The 19,374-nt window shown below is 57.2% G+C and overlaps 2 protein-coding genes across 8 annotated transcripts; one reads left to right on the top strand and one right to left on the bottom strand.

Annotated features, from left to right (window-relative positions):
- Positions 1–632: 632 nt before the first annotated feature.
- GAPDH (glyceraldehyde-3-phosphate dehydrogenase) lies at positions 633–4,623 on the top strand. Of its 4 annotated transcripts, none has more exons than XM_072797493.1 (11): positions 633–726; positions 933–973; positions 2,515–2,614; positions 2,698–2,804; positions 2,927–3,017; positions 3,130–3,245; positions 3,344–3,425; positions 3,650–3,801; positions 3,891–3,969; positions 4,056–4,237; positions 4,347–4,623. In XM_072797493.1, exons 2-11 carry the CDS (start codon positions 951–953, stop codon positions 4,414–4,416), a joined length of 1,002 nt encoding a protein of 333 aa, XP_072653594.1. In that variant the 5' UTR covers positions 633–726; positions 933–950; the 3' UTR covers positions 4,417–4,623. The 4 variants fall into 4 exon arrangements, with proteins under 4 accessions (XP_072653594.1, XP_072653595.1, XP_072653596.1 ...); XM_072797494.1 differs by having other exon boundaries at positions 678–726; positions 946–973; XM_072797495.1 differs by lacking the exons at positions 633–726; positions 933–973 and adding an exon at positions 1,299–1,435.
- An 896-nt stretch (positions 4,624–5,519) lies between these two features.
- IFFO1 (intermediate filament family orphan 1) lies at positions 5,520–18,926 on the bottom strand. 4 transcript variants are annotated; one of them, XM_072797489.1, is made up of 9 exons: positions 18,093–18,926; positions 13,982–14,042; positions 13,727–13,822; positions 12,510–12,650; positions 11,382–11,539; positions 11,117–11,237; positions 10,751–10,846; positions 7,508–7,638; positions 5,520–6,580 (listed from the first exon to the last, which is right to left on the bottom strand). In XM_072797489.1, exons 1-9 carry the CDS (start codon positions 18,863–18,865, stop codon positions 6,481–6,483), a joined length of 1,677 nt encoding a protein of 558 aa, XP_072653590.1. In that variant the 5' UTR covers positions 18,866–18,926; the 3' UTR covers positions 5,520–6,480. The 4 variants fall into 4 exon arrangements, with proteins under 4 accessions (XP_072653590.1, XP_072653591.1, XP_072653588.1 ...); XM_072797490.1 differs by having other exon boundaries at positions 10,751–10,843; positions 18,093–18,923; XM_072797487.1 differs by having other exon boundaries at positions 5,520–6,584; positions 18,093–18,921.
- Between the last annotated feature and the right edge of the window lie 448 nt (positions 18,927–19,374).

Below are 19,374 nucleotides of genomic sequence, written 5' to 3'. Positions count from 1 at the left end.
GCCGCCCCCGAGCCTCCAGGCCCCCCTGCCCTGCGCCTCACCAGGTCCCCGGCCCACAGAGGCCGGGAGCCAGGGCCCCGGGGAGGGGGCAGTGGGGGCTGGGCCGGGCCCGGCGGACGGCGGCCGACCCCCCCCCCACCCCCCCCCCGGGCCGTCTCCTCCGCGGATCCCCCGTCACTACCGCAGAGCCTGGAGAAGTGTCTCAGGCCTCCCGCCTCTCAGTCTCCCAAAAAAAGGGGACGGGGGTGGCGGCGTGCAGCGGCGAGGGGTCCCGGCTCCGGCTCCCCATCCCGCCGGCTCCCAGGGCCCCCCCGTGTCATCCGTGCGGCAACGCCAACGGCCGCGGCTCCCGGAGGCCCTCCGTCGTCCCCAGGAGCCGGCCTCGCGGCCCGCAGAGCTCCCTCGGAGCTCGCCGCCCCCACCGGGCCGGTCTCCGTCCCCTCCCCCACGCCGTCCCCGGCCCACCCGCTGGGTGCGTGCGCGCTGGGGCCGCAGACCCGTCCAAAAGAAAAAAAAGGGGGCCCGGCTACTCGCGGCTTTACGGGCGCACGTAGCTCAGGCCTCCGCGCCCTCGGGCCGCGACTGGGCGAGCGGGCGGGAGGCGGGGCCCGCGCCCCCCCCGCCCCCCCGCCGGGCCCGGCGCTATAAATCGAGCCCGCAGCGGCCGCCGGCGCTCTCTGCTCCTCCCCGCCCGACAGACAGCCGCGTCTTCTGCTGCAGCCCCAGGTAAGGCCGGCCGGGCCCCGCCGACGGGAGCCCCAGAACAGGGCGCCCCGCGGGCCCCGCGTACCCGGCCGCACCTCGGCCCTGCGGGGCAGGGGGCGCGCGGGGGCGGACGGACGTGCCCGAGCGCGGGGTGGGAATGGAGGCCGGGGGGGGGGCACCGGGGGGCACCGCCCCGCGCCTTCATGCTCGCCCCCGTCTGTCCGCAGGCGCGTCCCCGAGGCACGATGGTGAAGGTCGGAGTGAACGGGTGAGTTCGGGGCCGCGGGCCGGGTGCGTGGGAGCGTGGCGCGGTGGTCCTACCCCCCCCCCCCCAAGGAGAACTCAAGGTCGGCCCGGACCCGCGAGGCGCCGCCGCGGACGGCCTCGTGGCCCCGGCGCGGCCTCCTCCCACCCGCCGCCCGTAATCCCCCGCCGTCCCCGTAATCCCCCGCCGCTTTCTTCGCTTTCGCGCCCTGCGGGGTCACGTGCCGCGGTGCGCCCCTCCCCCGCCCCCTCCCCCGCCCCGCCCCCGCCCCCCGAGCCGGGGCCCCGGGATGCCCGGGCCGGCGGGGGGCGCGGCCCGCTTGCGGTCACCGGCCGCCATGTTGCAACCGGGAAGGAAGCGCAGGAACCGCCGTTAGGGAAGCTCCCGTAGCTTCTCTGCCGCTCGCCCGTGACTCAGCCCTGCTCTGGGCCCGCGGGGTGCGGTCGCCGGCGCCCCGGAAACCAGGTGGGGCGGGGCTGCAGACCTGGCCGCGGACCATCCCTAGGCTGCCGGCGACTTCCCTTGGGGATGCTCCTCCTAGAACATTCTCTGGGGGATTAGGAACAAGGATCCGAGGGTGCCCTCCTGTCTTTTTTTCGTCGTTTTCTTTTACCCCCTTTTTTCTCTAGAGAGAAAAAGGTGTGGTAGCGCAGCTCAGTGCCATGTTGGGGGAGCTGAGTCATGGGCAGTCGGAGACTTTGCGCCACAAGATGGCTCCTGAGGCGGCAGCCCCTTCCTGCACCTTGGCTGTCCTGGAAGCTCTCTTCACCCACGCCCAGAGCTGACCCAACCCTAAGGGCCAGGCTAGAAAGGTCACTGGGAGGATTAGGTGTCCGTGAGCCTTGGGAATCCTGCCCTTCTCCCCATTCCATCTTCCAGAAATCAGATCCCCATTCGTCCTAATCTGGGGTTAAATATAGCCGCCTGACCTTTCTGCAGCGGGGGCCTGGGCTTCTAGTCTTCCACCTCCCCCAGCTGCCCCCCACGCGCACGCCCACACATCTGCTGCTTCAAGCCTGATGTTTAGAAGAGGGCTTAGCAAACTGGAACCGTGAGATTAGGAGGTTGAGAACTACTCCTTTTTCCCCTTTCTCTTTTGGAGGAAGGAATGGGCTTTCCATGGCCAGTTAGTTTCTGACCTTTACTCTTGCCCTTTGAGCTTGGTGATGCCAGGTGTGCAAGTCTTTGCTGCCCAGAGGGTGTATCCTGAAGCTCCGCCAGACCAGAACAAGCATTTCTCAGGGCACAGCTAGTGGGGGGTGATAAACACCATGCACCCGGACTGTGGGGGTGGCCGGAGCAGGGCCCTGCACTGCTGCTCCTCTTTGTGGGGACTGGCGAGTTGGGCAAGTCTTTGAATCTGATCACCTCTTGGGGCAGGTTTCACTTTTTGGCCAGGGTGTCCTGGCAAGGTTGCCCAGAAAGATAAAATTAGACTTCTTGGGACTTCCTGGTGGCTGGGAAGTGCCATCTTCTAACCTCTGGAAGAGAGTAAGTTGGCCTGGGGCTGCTTCCATGCCCATCTCACCTTTTGTTCTTCTCAGATTTGGCCGTATTGGGCGCCTGGTCACCAGGGCTGCTTTTAACTCTGGCAAAGTGGATATTGTCGCCATCAATGACCCCTTCATTGATCTCAACTACATGGTGAGTGCTGCCCCTGCAGCTGAGCTAGGGAGCCGAGCCTGGCTGAAGCGCAGCCCGTCAATGCCCTCCCTTGGTCCCTCCAGGTGTACATGTTCCAGTATGATTCTACCCACGGCAAATTCCACGGCACAGTCAAGGCTGAGAACGGGAAACTTGTCATCAACGGGAAGTCCATCTCCATCTTCCAGGAGTAAGTGTGCAAGACCCAACAGGGAGAAGTTTGTTTTGAGGGAAGATACTAGGATGGGGTGACCACCTCAAGGTTCATGGTACCTTTGTCTTTGAACTTGGCATCTTTGTCTTCCCTCATAGGCGAGATCCCGCCAACATCAAATGGGGTGATGCTGGTGCTGAGTATGTTGTGGAGTCCACTGGGGTCTTCACCACCATGGAGAAGGCTGGGGTGAGTGCCAGGGAGACCATAAAGGTGGAGAAGGGTGACCCTGGGATTTGGTAGGGAGTATGGATGTAGACCAGGAAAGGGAGCCCCTGGATCATAATGACTCCTACTGCAGGCTCACTTGAAAGGCGGGGCCAAGAGGGTCATCATCTCTGCTCCTTCTGCTGATGCCCCCATGTTTGTGATGGGCGTGAACCATGAGAAGTATGACAACTCCCTCAAGATTGTCAGGTAGGTATGGCAGGAGGGGAGTGGAGAAACGGTCCCATAGTACTTGTGCACGTTCCAGGATGGACTTGCTTGACCTTGACTTGCCTACCTCTTCACAGCAATGCCTCCTGCACCACCAACTGCTTGGCTCCTCTAGCCAAAGTCATCCATGACCACTTCGGCATCGTGGAGGGCCTCATGGTATGAGTTATGGGGAAAGTGCCTAGGCCCTTCATTTCTCACTTGGGACTACATTGTTTTCCCCACTTAGAACATGATCCTGGGCTGTGGGGGCTATGGGGCATTGGGGGTTCCGAGGTCCGGTCACTCTATCCCTAAACTCTTCTTAAGGGGAAGAGAGAGGCCAAAGGGTCGGTGAGGCGATGACTACTGGCAGGCCCTCACTCCTTCTCCCTTGTCTCCAGACCACCGTCCATGCCATCACTGCCACCCAGAAGACCGTGGACGGCCCCTCTGGGAAGATGTGGCGTGACGGCCGAGGGGCTGCCCAGAACATCATCCCTGCTTCCACTGGCGCTGCCAAGGCTGTGGGCAAGGTCATCCCTGAGCTGAACGGGTGAGGTTCCTTGCTGCTGTTCTGCCCTGGGCATCTGGGGGGCCAAGGGGAATGGTGCTGACCCTGCTTCCACCCCCTCCCGTCTATAGGAAGCTCACTGGCATGGCCTTCCGTGTCCCCACCCCCAATGTATCAGTTGTGGATCTGACCTGCCGCCTGGAGAAAGCTGTAAGTATGACCTGGAAAAGGTGGTGGCCTAGGGATTAGTCCGCAAAATTGGACCTTGAATAAGCATCTCATTTCTACCTCATTAGGCCAAATATGACGACATCAAGAAGGTAGTGAAGCAGGCATCGGAGGGACCCCTCAAAGGCATCCTGGGCTACACTGAGGACCAGGTGGTCTCCTGTGACTTCAACAGTGACACCCACTCTTCCACCTTCGACGCCGGGGCTGGCATTGCCCTCAATGACCACTTTGTCAAGCTCATTTCCTGGTAAGTGGCCGGCCCGGTGTGGAGCAGCACCTAGGAAAGCAGTTGGGAGTCTGGCGCCCTCTGGTGACCGGTTCAGGAAAATGGGCTTTAATTCTTGATCTCTTTCCAGGTATGACAATGAATTTGGCTACAGCAACCGGGTGGTGGACCTCATGGTCCACATGGCCTCCAAGGAGTAAGAGCCTCCTGGACCACCAGCCCCAGCAAGAACAAGAGGAAGAGAGAGGCCCTCAGCTGCTGGGGAGTCCCTGCCCCAACTTAATCCCCCAACACACTGAGAGAATCTCCTGACCTCCAATTTACATCCTAGACCCCAAGGAAGGGGAAGGGCTTGGGGAGCCCTACCTTGTCATGTACCATCAATAAAGTATACTGTACCCAGCGAAGTCTTTGGAGGTTTTGTGTTTTGTTTTTTTAGCTTATTACAGGGTCTGGGGTAAAGGGGAGGGGAGCTAGGCTGTGTGCCAGAGAGGTCAGTCCAGCCTACCTTAACCAGCAAAACTCAGCCATGGGCCTCCCCTAACAGAAGGCATCCTTCATGACTGCGTGCACACAGCACTCCCTACCAAGGGCTGTTGCTCTTCACTATGGCTTAGTATCCCTCTGGGGCCCCTGGTGCTACAGGATCCTGCATGGCCACTTGAGAGGACCAGTCCATTTTGTCACCAGATACCTGGCCAGCTCTGAGAGCTGTACTGTCTGCAGCCCCCTGGAGGGTAACCTTGCAGAGAAATCAGGGCTTTGGAATTGGGCTAGCAAATCTAACAGCCTTGGCCAGGCTGGGTTACCTGGCCACTGTGAAGCGGAGCCCTAGCAGTGTGGAGTATAGTGACTGCCAGGGTGCAAATTCCACTCTGCCTCACAGCTGTGAGATCTGGAGTAAGTTACTGGCATGTGCGCCCTGGTTACTCCCATCTGCAAGATAAGCCAGTGCCCAGCCCCTGAAGGTCTGGAAGGATTACATTCTGTGGCTGTATTAAGCACTGGGGTAAGTGGTCAGGAAAGTGAGGGTAATGTCCACCTCTAGTACTTTCTCGGGACACATTGAGGGAATCCGTGCCATCTCCCTGGGTGAGGGCTTCAGGGGTGGAAGCACAGGCTGGCCTCAGCCACAGATGGAGGCCCCAGTTCTGCAACTGGAGCCTCCACTGGGGCAAGTTCCTTACAACCTCCCCGCCTTACTTTGTACCTGCTCACATGTAAGGTGATGAACAGTGCGTACCTCCCAGAAGGGACTGTGTAGCCAGCACCAGAAAGTGCTTCAAACAGTGACACACAAGTGTTCAGTAAATACTCTCCAGGTTATTATTAAAGATTCCATTCCAATGTCAGCTCAGCCTTCCTCAGGCAGTTAGGCTGACGCGTCCTCCCTCATTGCCATGTCTCCAGTTTCTCCCAACCTCTTCCCAGTCTGGGACATCTTCTTAGCCTATTGGCCCTCAGTGTATGACAGACACGGAGGAGACAGATCTCCAATGGATGCTTGAAGAGACTAAGACCCTGAGCGCATACACATGCACGCACACACGCACGCACACACACACACACACACAAGTAGCTTCACCTTTTTCTCTGCCACTCAGCATTGACTGGGAAACAAGCAAGGGCTTCCACTTCCCTCCACAACACTGCACCCAGTCAGGTTGAGAAGCTGCCTGGACCCAGGCTTCATGAGGGAAGGGTCGCAGCTGCGTCTCTGCCATCCACGGGCAGACGGCAGTGAGCACTTGAACGACAGAGGGAGGACAGAACAGCCTACCCAGTCTGTCCTCCTCCCACTGCATGTGTTTATAAGCCATAGAATATCCAGCCTAATCCACTTCATACCAGTACCTGGGCCGGTTAGCACCAGTACAGAATCAGCCAGCTGGCTCGAGGCCAGAGATGGAAGGAAGCTCTGACAACCACATTCCTTACTCAGTGGAGAAAGTAAGGAGCCACAATTGCTCTGGCAGGATTTTAAAGATGAGAAAGTAGCAGACACCCACGCATGAAGGCAGCAGAGCCCCAGCTGTGGTGGGAGTCGCCTGGGACGGGCAGGCTGAGCCTCGCTCCAGACACCTTAGGGCCCTGGAGGCTAAGGACCAGGCAGGAAGGCTGAGGGAGGAGCGCCCCAGTCCCCAGGGGCAAGGCTTGGTGCGGCCAGGCGAATGACGTTCCCCTTCTGTGAACCCCCCTCTGCCTCGGTGAGTTCCCAGCAGGGTGGGGGCCCCAGGGCACCAAGCTGGAGGTAGGTCCCTATCTCATGGAGCTATCAGATGAGACATCGCGATCGGAGTCCTCAGCCTCACTTGGCGGCGGTGGCGGCGGGTCGCTAAGCGGGACCGCAGTGAAAGCAGGAGACTTTCTAGAAAAAAACACCAGTTGTCACCTTGGGGCAGGCAGGCATCCTGCTGAGGCTGGCATTCCTCTTTCCCGTGACTTTATTCTCAGACGGGCCTGTGAGCACCATCTCAGGCAAGGACAGGAGGGCCACAGAGGCAAGGGTGGCCACAGGGTAAGGGAAGCAGGGAAGGGTCTACCCACTTCTTCTACCCCACTCTGATGGGATATGGTCCCTGTCTTTATCCTGTGGACTCTGGGAGGCTCAGAGTTCAGAAATATCTCAAATTGCGGGGTGGCTCAGTCAGTTAAGCATCTGCCCTCGGCCCAGGTCATGATCCCAGGGTCCTGGGATCGAGCCCCACGTCTGGCTCCCTGCTCAGCGGGGAGTCTCCCTCTCCCCCTGCTGTGCTCACTTGCTTGCTCTCAAATAAATTTAATTTAAAAAGAAGTATCTTAAATCATACTATGAGAGAGGTTGCCTGAGCCCAAGTGCACAGACTTGATTTATGTCTATCTAAATCTACTATGTCTAGTATTTTTGTGACTTTTTAAAATTTACTTTTTTGTAGAGGTAGAGCTTACACAGGGTTAAATGCACCAATTGTAGCCCTGGCTTCAGATAAAAATCTGCCCCCACACCTCTTCTGTTCCCTACCAATTTTTAGCTGCTCCTAACCAGGGGAACCACCAGGGTTAGTGGCATTGGGAGGTTTGGGCTGTCCAGCCACAAATGGGCACACACCCCTTATCCGCCTGCTAAGGGAGAGAAGGTTGTCGGGCTGGCCTGACATACCAGGTGGCCTCTAAGGGCCTCCCATCACGATGCATGGGGTCTCAGGGTCACAGGGCCTCTGGTCCACCACTCCCCTGCCCCGCCCGTGCGCACCCTAGGAAGAAGACGCGGAAGAAGGCAGGCCAAGCCCCCACTCCAGGGGAGGTCCTCACCGGTCTCCAGACTGTGTGATGAGCCGGCGGCAGGTCTCCATCTGCACGTCCAAGCCTCGCTTCATGCTGCACATCTCCATGTATTCATGCAAGTGTCGGTTCATGTCATTCTTAGCTGTGGCCAGCTCCAGCTGTGGCAGGGGCAGGGCAGGGCCATCCAGGTCAGCGTTGTCCTTGCCCCAAACTCCCAGGAAGCTAACACACCAAGAACACCACCAGGGGGTGGGGGGTGGCAGGCGGCCGTGGGTGAGGGCTCAGATTAAAAATAAGCCAGGCCAAGTCAGAAGGCACCCAGTGTACTCTCATTCCTCCTAGTTGTCCTGGGAATCTCTGCCTATGGAGGAAGGCAGAGGCCTCTGCTACGGACCCTCTCTGATGAGAGGAACGTGCATGTGAGCAGAACAGAGAGCCCGGCGGCCGTCTGCGCACAGCCTTGCCCCCTCACCGGGCTTCCCACATGGCCCTGTACAAGGCTGCACCCCATCTGTCTCCCTCTCTCATTCAGGTGCTCCCAGGAGGCCAGCCATGGGTCGTATTCATCTCTGCCTGTGCATGCCCAGCACCCTGATGGGGAAATCACTTAGTGACCCCCGGGACATAGCACAGCACAAAGGGGGCCCTCCCGCTTGCTCTGCTGGAAGAGGCTCAATCCTCTCCTTAGTACCCTCTTGTCTCACCTGTGAGCCAACTCAGCATCTAACAGAAAGAATGTGGCCACAGCCAGTGTCCTATTGGTTCTAAGATGTATCCCCATTCAGGAAACGTTCCAGGAAACGTTCGTGAGAAAATGGGGGCTCAGAATCAAGGAAATACGGCCTCCTTCACAGAGGTAGAGCTGAGAGGCGGGGCAAAGGCGGAAAAGATCTGGGCCAGAGACAATCTGGACCTCTCTTTGTTTGGGGTACAAAGGACAGGGGCCAAAAGGAGAGGCTGAATAAAACTGCTTGAAGGAGATTGGCCTGGCTGCCTGAGAGCAGAGAAAGGGTAGGAAACTACCCATGAATAATCCAACTTGGATAGAGGAAACCACCCAGAACTAATCCAAACTGGACAGGGAGAGGATGGGAACTCAGAGGAAGAAACAAATGGGTCACAGGGCCAGACAGAAGAGATGGTGGCCTGGTGCATCGGGAGCCCCAGTAGATACAGCTTGGCTGGCAGCCTTGACTCCAGAGCTGGGACACGGTAGCAAGCCAGAGCAGCAGGACATGCCCACCCACCACTCAATCCAGGAAGACAACCGGGGGTTACCAGCTTTTGTTCAGATGGGCTGCTGCCTCACCCCAGTTTCTCTAGCTCAGGGGAGCAGGAGGGGAAGGGGCTAACTTCCAGAGGCCATCACTCACTAGGACAGGAAAGAAGGAAATGAAGCAAATGTATTCTATACAAAGACAAGGCTAGATCTCCACCAGTTGCCGCTATGTATCTGTGTGTGTCCCCTTATTTATCTCACACGTCTAAAGCAGGGGTGAGAGAAGGCAGCCACCACACGCTAGGAGGTGTCCAACAGCCTCCACTGAAAATCGCAGCCTTGCTCTGTGACCAGAGGGCGGCATAGGGCTGGGACTCAATGGAGAGGAAGCAGAAAGGACAGCAGGAGCTCCTTCCACCCTCCACCTGGCCCTGGCTTTACCACTGATAATGGGAAATGCACCTTGCCTTCATCCCAGTCACCCCAGGGGTCACCAGGGCCAACATTGCACCTAATGCCCCCCGTCAGCTCTCCCAACACCTCTCCTAACACCATCTCACTGCAAGAGAAGAAGACTGCCACGTGGGTGTCAGCAAGTGGATGGAAAGCAAGTGGCTCCCCACCCCCTCCTCATCGGGGAGCAGACACGTGGCTGCAGGCCTTTAATACTCAGCCTCGGGCAGGGGCAGCCCGGGTGGCTCAGCGGTTTAGCGATGCCTTCAGCCCAGGGCATGATCCTGGAGACCAGGGATTGAGTCCCACATTGGGCTCCCTGTGTGGAGCCTGCTTCTCCCTCTGCCTCCCTCTATGTGTAGCTCTCATGAATAAATAAAGTCTTAAAAAAAAAAAAAAAAAAAACTCAGCCTCTGTCTGCCTGGGCAAGAGACAAAACAGGTGGTTTAAAGAAGAAAGACCGGGATCCCTGGGTGGCGCAGCGGTTTGGCGCCTGCCTTTGGCCCAGGGCACGATCCTGGAGACCCGGGATCAAATCCCACGTCGGGCTCCCAGTGCATGGAGCCTGCTTCTCCCTCTGCCTATGTCTCTGCCTCTCTTTCTCTCTCTCTCTCTCTGTGACTATCATAAATAAATTAAAAAATTTAAAGTAAAAATAAAAATAAAGAAGCAAGACCATGTGATATGTGTTGGGAGAACACACATGTAGAAAAATCATCTGTCAACTTCCTTCTCAAAATGCAGGCAGTGTGAGAGCAGCAAGGATATATATATGCCACATGGGCTTGAAGAGAGGCTGAGAGTTACAGGCCCACAGCCTCTTCCCTAAGTGAAGGGCCCTCCCCGTGAGCAGGAGGCCCCCCTCCACCCAGAGTACCACAAACCTCCCTCAGTGGCTGCAGGCCTAGCTCTAACTTAGAGCACTGCTTCCCTTGCCTGCTTCCAAAGGACCCTCCCGGCTAGGGAATGACAACAGAGGTTCCTCCATCAGCCAAAGGGCTGAGCTAGGAAACAGAAAAGTCACAGTCTACTTAGTAGCCGCTGCTATCACCCAGACAGTACTACTGATAATTGTAAAACCGCCATGCAGCATGCTTACTAGGAGGCAGGCACTGCCCTCAGCTCATTGCCTCATTTAATTTGATCTTCAGACCAGCTTGTGAGGGGGTTGTGATTCAGACCCCACTTGACAAATAAAGAAATAGGCTCAGAGAGCGGAAGTAGCCCATTAGAAGCAGGAGCGGCAGAAAGTAAGTGACAGGGCTGAGACTAGAACCCACATCTGGGGCAGCCCGGGTGGCTCAGCAGTTTAGCACTGCCTTCAGCCCAGGGCCTGATCTTGGAGACCCGGGATCAAGACCCGCATCGGGCTCCCTGCATGGAGCCTGCTTCTCCCTCTGCTTGTGTCTCTGCCTCTCTTTCCGTGTGTCTCTCATGAATAAATAAATAAAATCTTTAAAATAAAAAAAAAAAGAACCCACATCTGTCCACCCCCCTCCAGAGCCTGAAGTCTTAAGGCTCCAGCCCCACAAAAGAGAGAGAGGGAAACGCCTGGTGTCTGGCACCCTTGGGGTCACAGCTTCAACCCCCAGCCTTACCTCTATTTGGTCAATGGTTTCCTGATATTCTTTCTCCCGGGTCTTGAACAGGGACTCTGTATCTTTAATCACCTTCTCCAAACTGTCTTCCTGCTGCTGGAGCAGACAGGGAAGCAAGGGCGAGGCCAGAGAGGAGGGTGGGATGGGGTGTTGCACAGGGCCGAGGCAGGAAAGAGAGAGAGAGAGAGTAAGGTTAAAGGAAGCTGGAGATGGCAGAGAGGATAAAGGAGAAGGGGAAAAGCAGGTAGAGGATGGAGGCCACAGAGGGAAAGCAGCGACTGCAGGGAGGAGGGGGAGGGGACGGGACGTCCAGCTTGAGGTGGGGGGCAGGCCTGGCGGGGCCCCGAGGCAGAGAGGGGCCATTACCTCTCCCTGTGCCTCTGCGGCTGCCATGGCATAGCCTGAGAAATCCTCCCAAAGCAGCAGGGTCTCCTCAGTTTCCTCCCAAGTCAGGCTGTCACAGTCGTCCTCAAAATCATACTCCCTCCTAGAGACAGGGAACCCGCTGTCAAGGAGGGCGGGGGCCTTTCTGCCAGAGGAGGGCCACTGTTGGGGGTGGGAGGTGGGTAGTGGGGGCTCCGGCCTCGGGATGGGGGCTGCTAGAGGTGGGCCTGCAGGACTCAGGACTCACAGCTGGTTGAGCATGCGCTGCATCTCCTCGTTGATGCTGAGGGCTGTGCTCTCCTCCTCATCCCCATCGGGCTGGCGGGGCCCATCACTTTCCGACAGGGAGGTGTCCTCCTCGATGGCAGCCTTGCGCTCCCGCTTCCGCCCCCCCATGGATGGGACCTTAATGGGAGACAAGTGCAGAGACTACAGAGACGAGGCCGGGTGCATGAGGAGAAGGGCGGATGGGTGCCGGCAGGGGTTGGGTTGGGGGATTGGGGGTGGGGAGGGAGCAGAGAAGCGTGAACCAGCAGGAGGGGGGGGTAGACAGGGACAGAGAGAGAAGACACAGTTACGACGACAGCAACAGACACTGGAATTACCGAGAGACAGGCGGATAGACACAGATGGGGACAGGGCTGCAGACTGAGAAGGAAGAAAAAGAAGAAACAGAGAAAATAGGGCAGTAAGACCAGGGGAGAAATGGCCCTGGGGCACCCACGGTAGATGTGCAGAATGACTACGGAGGATTTGTTTGCTAAAAAAATAAAAATTAAAAAAAAGCCTTTCTAATGAGATGACGGAACCAAAAGGCAAGTTTCAGGCTGCAAGGAAGAGGAGGACCCGGTATATACAAAGGAGAACCTGAGTCTCATGTCCAGATCTGGGAAGCCGCAGAAGGGGCAGAAAGAAATGGAGCAAAGAGGGAACGAGATAGAGAAAAGGCGGAGGAAGAGCAAGGAGAACGGAGATGGGAGAAGTCTAGGCCCAATAGCCCAGCAGGTCAAAACTGATGGCCAAAGGCCAGGGTGGCTGAGAAACTGGGACGGGACATTCAAAAGCTTGCATGAGAGCCAAACTAACCAGCTTCTTCTGTGGAGGAAGCAAGAAAAGATGAAAGGAAGAGAGGAGAGGAGGCGGACAGAGGGGGAGAGAGGGAGGGGGAGACGGCGTTAGAGATGGCTTCCGAACCTTCTCTTCAGAGGCTCTTCTTGCCCCCCAGCCTAGTCCCACGGAGGGCCCCCACTGCCGGGGTAGGGCCCCCAGGAGGATGAAGGAAGGACCCTGCCTGCGCCCCCCTCCCGTGAGGAGCTGAGGCACTGGGCAGGCGTGGGCAGGGGCCCAGGGCCTGTGGGCAGCCCCACCCCCTCACCTGGAATATCTTGATCATGTCCTCGCAGTTGCGCTGCTGGGCCACGTCACACAGTTTGGCGGTGATGTCAATGCGGCGACAGATGTCCATATCTACCTTCATGGCCTTTTCCTGGATCTTTGTATCCAGCTCAGACAGGTTCTGTCCAGGGAAGGTAGGGTGCAGTGAGAGGGCAGCCAGTACCCTAGACGAGCCCCAGGATGGCCCTGGCAAGATCCTCATCTTTCCAGTCACACACCACCATGGCCCCCTCTTCCTGAATGCCTTCCCTGCAGCACTCATGGGCTGCTCATGCCACAGACCCCCTGGTTGGACAGGGAGCCCTGGAGCGCACAGCCCAGGACCCACAGGGGCTCCCTCCTAGAACTGATGCTCCCAGTGAGACCACTGGGTGTTACAAAAGTGGAGGAAATATTGCCAGAAGAAGAAGAATGGCTAACACTCATTCAGCATTAAGTCTGTGCCAGCACGGTCCTAAGAGCATTACAATCTCCACAGTCACTCTGCAAAGTACATGCCTTTACTATCCCATTCCACAGAGGAGGACACAGAGGCAGAGTGGTGAAGGAATTCACCAAGGCCATACCACAGAGCTGGGCTCTGGGTTCTTAACTAACCGCTTGACAACCTCTAGTTATGATGGAGGCCATAGTGCCTCTTGGATACGACACGGAGCCTTTTGTTCCTTCTTTTCCTTTCTCTTTTTAAAAATATTTTACTTATTTATTTGTGGCAAGGACAGAGAACGCAAGTAGGGAGCAGAGGGAGAGGGCAAAGCAGGCTCGATGCCAGGACCCTGGAATCATGACCTGAGCTGAAGGCAGTCACTTAACCGACCAAGCTGGCCAGGTGCTCCCTTCTTTTCCTTTTGAACGAGGGTGGCGTAGGGGCAGGCAGAGGTAGATGGAAGCATAGTAAAGTGGGTGAGGAGGGCAGCCCAGGTGGCTCAGCAGCTTAACACCACCTTCAGCCCAGGGCGTGATCCTGGGGACCGGGAATCGAGTCCCACATCGGGCTCCCTGCATGAAGCCTGCTTCTCCCTCTGCCTGTGTCTCTGCCATTCTCTCTCTCTCTCTCTCTCTCATTAATAAATAAATAAAATCTAAAAAAAAATTTTTTTTTAATGAAGTGGGTGAGGATGGGGTCCAGGAAACCAACAGGCCCAAACCAGAAAGGCCTTATCTGTCTGGTCTCAGGCGTGAGGTAGCTGCACTCACATTGCTCATGAGCCCCTTGAAGACCACTAGCTCAGCTTTCAACTGCTCCACCTTCATGGCCAGCTCCTCTTGGCAGGCATCAGCCTCTTGGGCTTCCTGAAGTTGGGGAGAAAGCCCTGCCTGTTAGTGGTGCTGTCGATGCAGAATGTAGGTGAAGACAAGGAAGGGCCAGGGGAGGACAGGGTCTGGGAGGTTGCTAGGGGCCGGGTGGGGAGGAGGAAGGGTGGAGGGAGCACAGTGGTGGGCAGCCCTCACCTCCTGGAGCTCATTCACTCGCTCCTGCAGCTGTATCCGCACAGTGTACTCCTCTTCCCACCTGGCAGACATGGGGGACAGGAGGGAATGTAGGTGTGGGGTCCCACCCCACCCCACAGCTCCCTGCCTCCCACCCCTCTGGCTCAGGCCTCTCTTACTCTAGGTCTCGTGCCCTAGATGCACAGGGGCTGTGGACAGGAATGGCTGGCCAGTCTGTGGGTGGCCAGCTGCAGCTGTCGGGTGGCTCCGTGCCTCCTGGCAAGTGCAAGCTCACCAGCTGCCTTCCCAGAACCTCTGGGCCAGGAACTGGATTTAAGAGCAACTGCTACCACTCTGCACCCTTGCAGCGCCTGTCCCTCTCAGGCCCTGGCCCAGCCAGCTGCTTGGCTGGCCTTCTCCCCACTGCGGTCCACCAGCCCGGCCCCCCACCTTCGGTGGCACAGATCCAGTCTCCTGCCTCCTGCCCGCACCAGACCAGGGCTCCTCTAGCCCACTGCCCTGCCTCTCGTGGTGCCACTTAACGCCAGAGAAGCAGCTGCAGGACATACACCACATCCACAGGGTAGGTCAAGAGCCTGGGAGCAGACACTGAAAGTCTGTACCCTGCAAGCTCCAGAAAAGGCCCACACAGAGCCCCTGAAAGCGAGCAGTGGAGAGGTGATGGGGCTGGCCCTGAGGTGTGAAAGCAGTGGAAAGCTGGGGTTCCCAGACACCCAAAACCCAAGGGTAGGGAAATCAAAGTACAGAAAAGCACCTCTGCCAACCCGATGGGTAGGAACCAGAAGCGGCATCTCCTGGAATTCCAGGACTAGGACCACAAGCAGAAAAGAGGCCCCCTTGGCCACAGGCAGGCTCTGCTGCGTAGGGCTAGGGTTCTCCCTGGACGTGAGTCCCTGGCAAGCCAGTGCACAGGCCGTGGCAGCGCAGAGGCAGTAGGACAGTGCTGGGGGCGGCACGCTGCGGAGGGTTTCAGGGGCCTGCTAGGGTGCCCAGACCCCACTCACACAGCCTCCACTCAGACAGCCTATCACCTCCTGCCACTTCTTCCAGGCTGAGGAAGGAAGCCATGGTACAAGAGAAGCCACAGGATTAGGATCAGAAAGGGAGCCAGAGGCTGCAAAAAGGATAGCAAGAATACGAAAGGCTGACCAACAGACAGATTCTGCAGACATGGGATTTACTCCTCCCTCTCCCACCTCACCCCCCTCTCCCTTCCTGGGCTCTGCCCGCAGCCTCTTCCTTCCATGCCCTCCTGCTCCTCACTGGGCTCTGCATTGCAGTGCTCCTAAAAATAACTCCTCTACATCAGCAAGTGCCCCTCCTCGTGGAGCCAGCCTGGCCACCACCCTGCCAGCCCATCACGCAACCCAGCTCCCCAGCCTCTTTGCCCTCTGCCCACCCTTCCCCGCTGTCCCCATGTCCTTCTTTCTTTTGCTCTAGCATTCTCCATCAGTTAGTCAGTCAGGGCCGGGGAGGAGCCCTAGCAGCATCAAGTTATATCTTTACATAGATAAGACTTTATCTTTTCTGGGCCTGTGGGTTTTTTCATTGACAGCCTGCAGGTGTGGGATTCAGTGCCCTCATACCCCTGAGTCCGTGAGTCCCTGGAGGAAGCAAGACTGGCAAGGGGACAATAGCCCTGGGCAAGATGCACTGGGAAGGGCAGGAAGCAACAAATTCAGGTAGAAATTTAAATAAGGAAGATAGGGAAAGATTGAGGTGAACAAAACCTTAGAGTTGTTGTTGTTGTTGTTGTTGTTGTTTTAATCTGAAAATAATTCATATGGAAGCTTACTAGAATTCTTGAAAGTTTGTTTGTTTGTTTGTTTGTTTGTTTATTTATTTATTTATTTATTTATTTTCAGTAACTCTACATCCAAAGTGGGGCTCAAACTCACGACCCTGAGGTCAAGAGTCACGTGTTCTTCTGACTGAGCCAGCCAAGGCGCCCCTGGACGCTTACTAGAATTCTCTGTTCTCCAGCCAGACTTTCCCACGAGTAGGTTCCTTCCAACCTCCATTCAAATCTGGTCTCACAAAGTTCCCTCGACATGGGTAGAATTTGAGCCATTTCCATGAATTCTATGTTTACTAAAGACTTCCCTCCCAAATAAACGGTATCCTTGAGCAAAGTGAGGAAGCAGGGGCCATTCCTATGCTGGAAAACTGAGGCCAGGAGAGATCCACCCAAGGTTGCACACAGCAGGGGGAGCTGAAAATAGAACCTGGGAGGCCTCAGATTCTTCACAGTTTACTGCTAAAGCTCTACCCATGCCTTCCAGGCCACAGATAGGAGCTTCAGTGTTGTTTTAAAGAGAACAGAACGAGGGCACAGGATCTGGGGTGGAGGAACGAGTAACTGCCAGTGTCACGTACCAGACAACTCTAGCTGCAGGGCCCTCTGCACAGCAGCGTGCTGCAGAGCGATGAGCTCATCAATCCCCAAGGAATAACTCTCTGCTGCCCTGGACAGCTGGACCAAGGACAAACACTCTTTCAGTTAAGAAAAAACAAATACCCGAGAACAGCAGTTGTTTCTGTGGTTATGGGTGCATTCCAGAACTGTCCGTGTTCTGCTGCTGGCAATGTTAATTAATTCCTGCAAGGGCAGGGGCAGGGGCAGGTGCTGGGGCTGGGCCAGGGGCTGGGGCAGGCTGGTTCTGGGTGGCATCTGAATAATGGAGAGAATGGTTTAGGAGAACTGAGACTCCCAAAGGCACTTATAACACGGGCTACGATGAAGGAAGCCAGCATGAGGACAGGACTCAACCTCAGAAAGCCTGCTGGTCTGCAATCTGCTAGACTCTGGCAGGTTACAGATCCCTGAAGGCTGCCCCCAGACCCTGGGGTAATCTCTGGGAGCATTTAGCCAAGCCCCAGAGGACACCAATCTCAGCTACACTGGGCTGCAAGGGTAGTTCCCAGGCTTGCCCACAAGGGGTCAGAGTAGTCAATTAAGAGGTTAACCATGATGGCTCCCAAAATAAAGCCTCCTGCTGACATGTCATCTTCCTTCTCAACCATGGCATCCCTCACGAAGTCTACAGAGGGCTGGCTGTGTTCATGCTCCTTCCTCATGGCCTGGTTATCAACCCTCTAAGGGATCCACTTGATATACAGCCAGCACTAGCATCACATCCCTTCCCCTGGCCCGTTGTGCTACCCTGCCAGTCCCCTGCAGAAAACCCAAATCGTCTTCCTCAGACAGCACAGGGCCTGGCCCCCAGCTGCCTTATACTCACAGGGTGTGTCCATATTCTCAACTTTTCCCCACTCGGTTCCTCTGCTGGCTTCATTCACATTTCGTCATCCTTTGGCTCTCTGCACTTTCACAGATTCCCCCAGCTTCCACAAGTCCTGTGACAACTACCAGTCCTTTCCCCCTTCCCTAGCAAATTCCTTTTCCCCCTTGTTTTCTGTTTTCTTTTATTATTTTCTTTTCTTTTCTTTTTTATTATTTTATTTTTTACTTACTCTGAGCAACGTTCTGGGGTCCCAGAGCCTTTTATATGGAACTGGGGTAAGTTCCCAGTTTCCATCGACATTGCTTTGGGAAACCCAGAGCAGTGGCAGGGTCGCCCACTCCGAGATGCAGCCCCTCCCTTACCACTCCCTTCTATTTTCATTTAGACTCCCAAATGAAAGCTCTATGCTTTGTCTCTTACTTTTGATCAGTATGTGGAGCCTCTATCACAAAACTGCTCTGAGGGCTGCGCCTGGAGAGGCTTAGTACCCCAGATGTGACCACTCAAACGCGTGTCCCTTTCACACAGCACACGACCCCACAGTTAACGCAGTCATCCAAACACTGCAGCCTAGATGAGACAGAAAGAAAAGCCACAAGAAAAATATGTATTCCCCACAATCCTCCGCTTAGAGAATCCTTCTTCCTGTCACGAGTGCGACTTCTGCATTCCCTGTGGATTCCCCTCTTCCTGTACCCAGTGCCGTCTGTCTACCTCCAAGCTCCTCCTTACACAGCAGGAACTTTACTCTCCTATTCCTCCCTGATTCTTGGGCCGCACTGCTGTCCTCTCCAGCACCCACACCTCGTCCTGGCCCCATGTGTGGCATGACGCTGAGCCCGGTCCCCACCTTCCCGGTCCCCTACCTCCGCTTGTACTCGTCCCGCTCGCGCTTCACTTTAGCCAGGACGTTGTAGAGCGCGCGGATCTCGGGGGTGATGGTGTCGATCTGGACGCCCACCCCGTCGGGATGCACCCACGACAGGCCAGGCCCCTGCACCAGCGTGGGCTCCAGTCCCGGCCCGAGCCGGCGGGCGTGAGAGAAGGACCAGATGGTGCCGGGCATGAAGCGGGCTGACGAGGAGTAGGAGGTGGAGGTGGAGGTGGAGGGCGACGAGTGGCAGGCCGCGGAGGGCACGAGGGGGCCGGCTGGCGACCGCGCGGGCGAGCCAAGCACCCGCGCCGACGGGGTGCAGACGGCGGCCGGCCGGGCGCTCAGGGGCAGCCCAAGGGGCCGGATGGGGCTGACGAAGCCGGTCTGCACGGCCTGGTCGCGGCGAGCCAGGCCCCGCCGGCCCTGCTTACCCTCCTCCAGCGCCTGCTGCAGCTGCTTCTCTAGCAGCCGGTTGCGGCGCTCCAGCTCGTGCACCTTGGCCAGGAAGCAGCGGAAGCGGAGGTTCAGGGTCTTGAGCACGTTGATGTTGGAGCCCAGGTCGTTGCGGAGAGCCATGGCGGCGGGGGGGGCCGGGCCCGGCCCGGGCGGCGAGTAGGCAGCCGGGCCGGCCGGGGCGAGCGACGACGGGGACACGTCCCCTCCCCCGGCGAAATGGTCGCCTCCCAGAGGGTCCCCCAGCGGCCCGGCCAGGCCCTGCTGCTCCTGCTGCAGGAGGAAGAGATTGGGGCCGAATAACGGATTCATGGTGGCGTCTTCTGCTGGGAGACGGACACCGCTACAGGAGCAGGGATGGAGGGCGAGGGGGAAGAGCCAATGAGGCGCCAGGCGGACGCGGGGCAACCAATCAGACGGCCCGGCGGTAGGGGCAGAGGTCACGGGGGCGGGGCAGGGGAGAGAGGAAGCCAATGAACGGCCGGGCTGGAGGCTGGCACCGGGATCTTTCCGGGTCTGAGGCTGGCGGACCCCAGTCCATGCCTTCAAGCCAGGGTGGCACAGAGGAAGAAAATCCAGGTCCCTTGCTACTCCATGGGTTCTGGCAGGATGCCCATCCCCTCTACACCCCCATTGCCCTCCTCTCCCCAGAATCCAAACTGACTCCAGACCCTGAGCCCCTGAGGAGACAGGGAGCCCAAGAGCCTGAAACTCATTTCTCAGTAGACTACATTATTTTCTCTCTTCAGAGGGGCCCTGCCCCACCCTCCCGCCACTACTCTTCAAGCAACAAAGCCAGTACCCAGTCCCCTCAAAAAACA

This window comes from Canis lupus, chromosome 25 (assembly GCF_048164855.1).
Source record: "Canis lupus baileyi chromosome 25, mCanLup2.hap1, whole genome shotgun sequence".
NCBI lineage: Eukaryota > Metazoa > Chordata > Mammalia > Carnivora > Canidae > Canis > Canis lupus.
Note: the sequence above shows the minus strand (reverse complement) of the source record. Positions and strands in the feature narration are given on the sequence as shown.

Excerpts from the sequence above, each read along its gene's own strand:
- GAPDH (XM_072797492.1), top strand. The coding sequence starts at position 1,652 with ATGGGCAGTCGGAGACTTTGCGCCACAAGATGGCTCCTGAGGCGGCAG. Across the intron at positions 1,783-2,514 it reads CTAAGGGCCAGGCTAGAAAG|ATTTGGCCGTATTGGGCGCC; the intron begins GTCACTGGGAGG and ends TGTTCTTCTCAG. Across the intron at positions 3,018-3,129 it reads CCACCATGGAGAAGGCTGGG|GCTCACTTGAAAGGCGGGGC; the intron begins GTGAGTGCCAGG and ends CTCCTACTGCAG.
- IFFO1 (XM_072797487.1), bottom strand. The coding sequence starts at position 18,865 with ATGAATCCGTTATTCGGCCCCAATCTCTTCCTCCTGCAGCAGGAGCAG. Across the intron at positions 13,823-13,981 it reads GAGTGAATGAGCTCCAGGAG|GAAGCCCAAGAGGCTGATGC; the intron begins GTGAGGGCTGCC and ends CCCCAACTTCAG. Across the intron at positions 6,585-7,507 it reads ATCACACAGTCTGGAGACCG|AAAGTCTCCTGCTTTCACTG; the intron begins GTGAGGACCTCC and ends GTTTTTTTCTAG.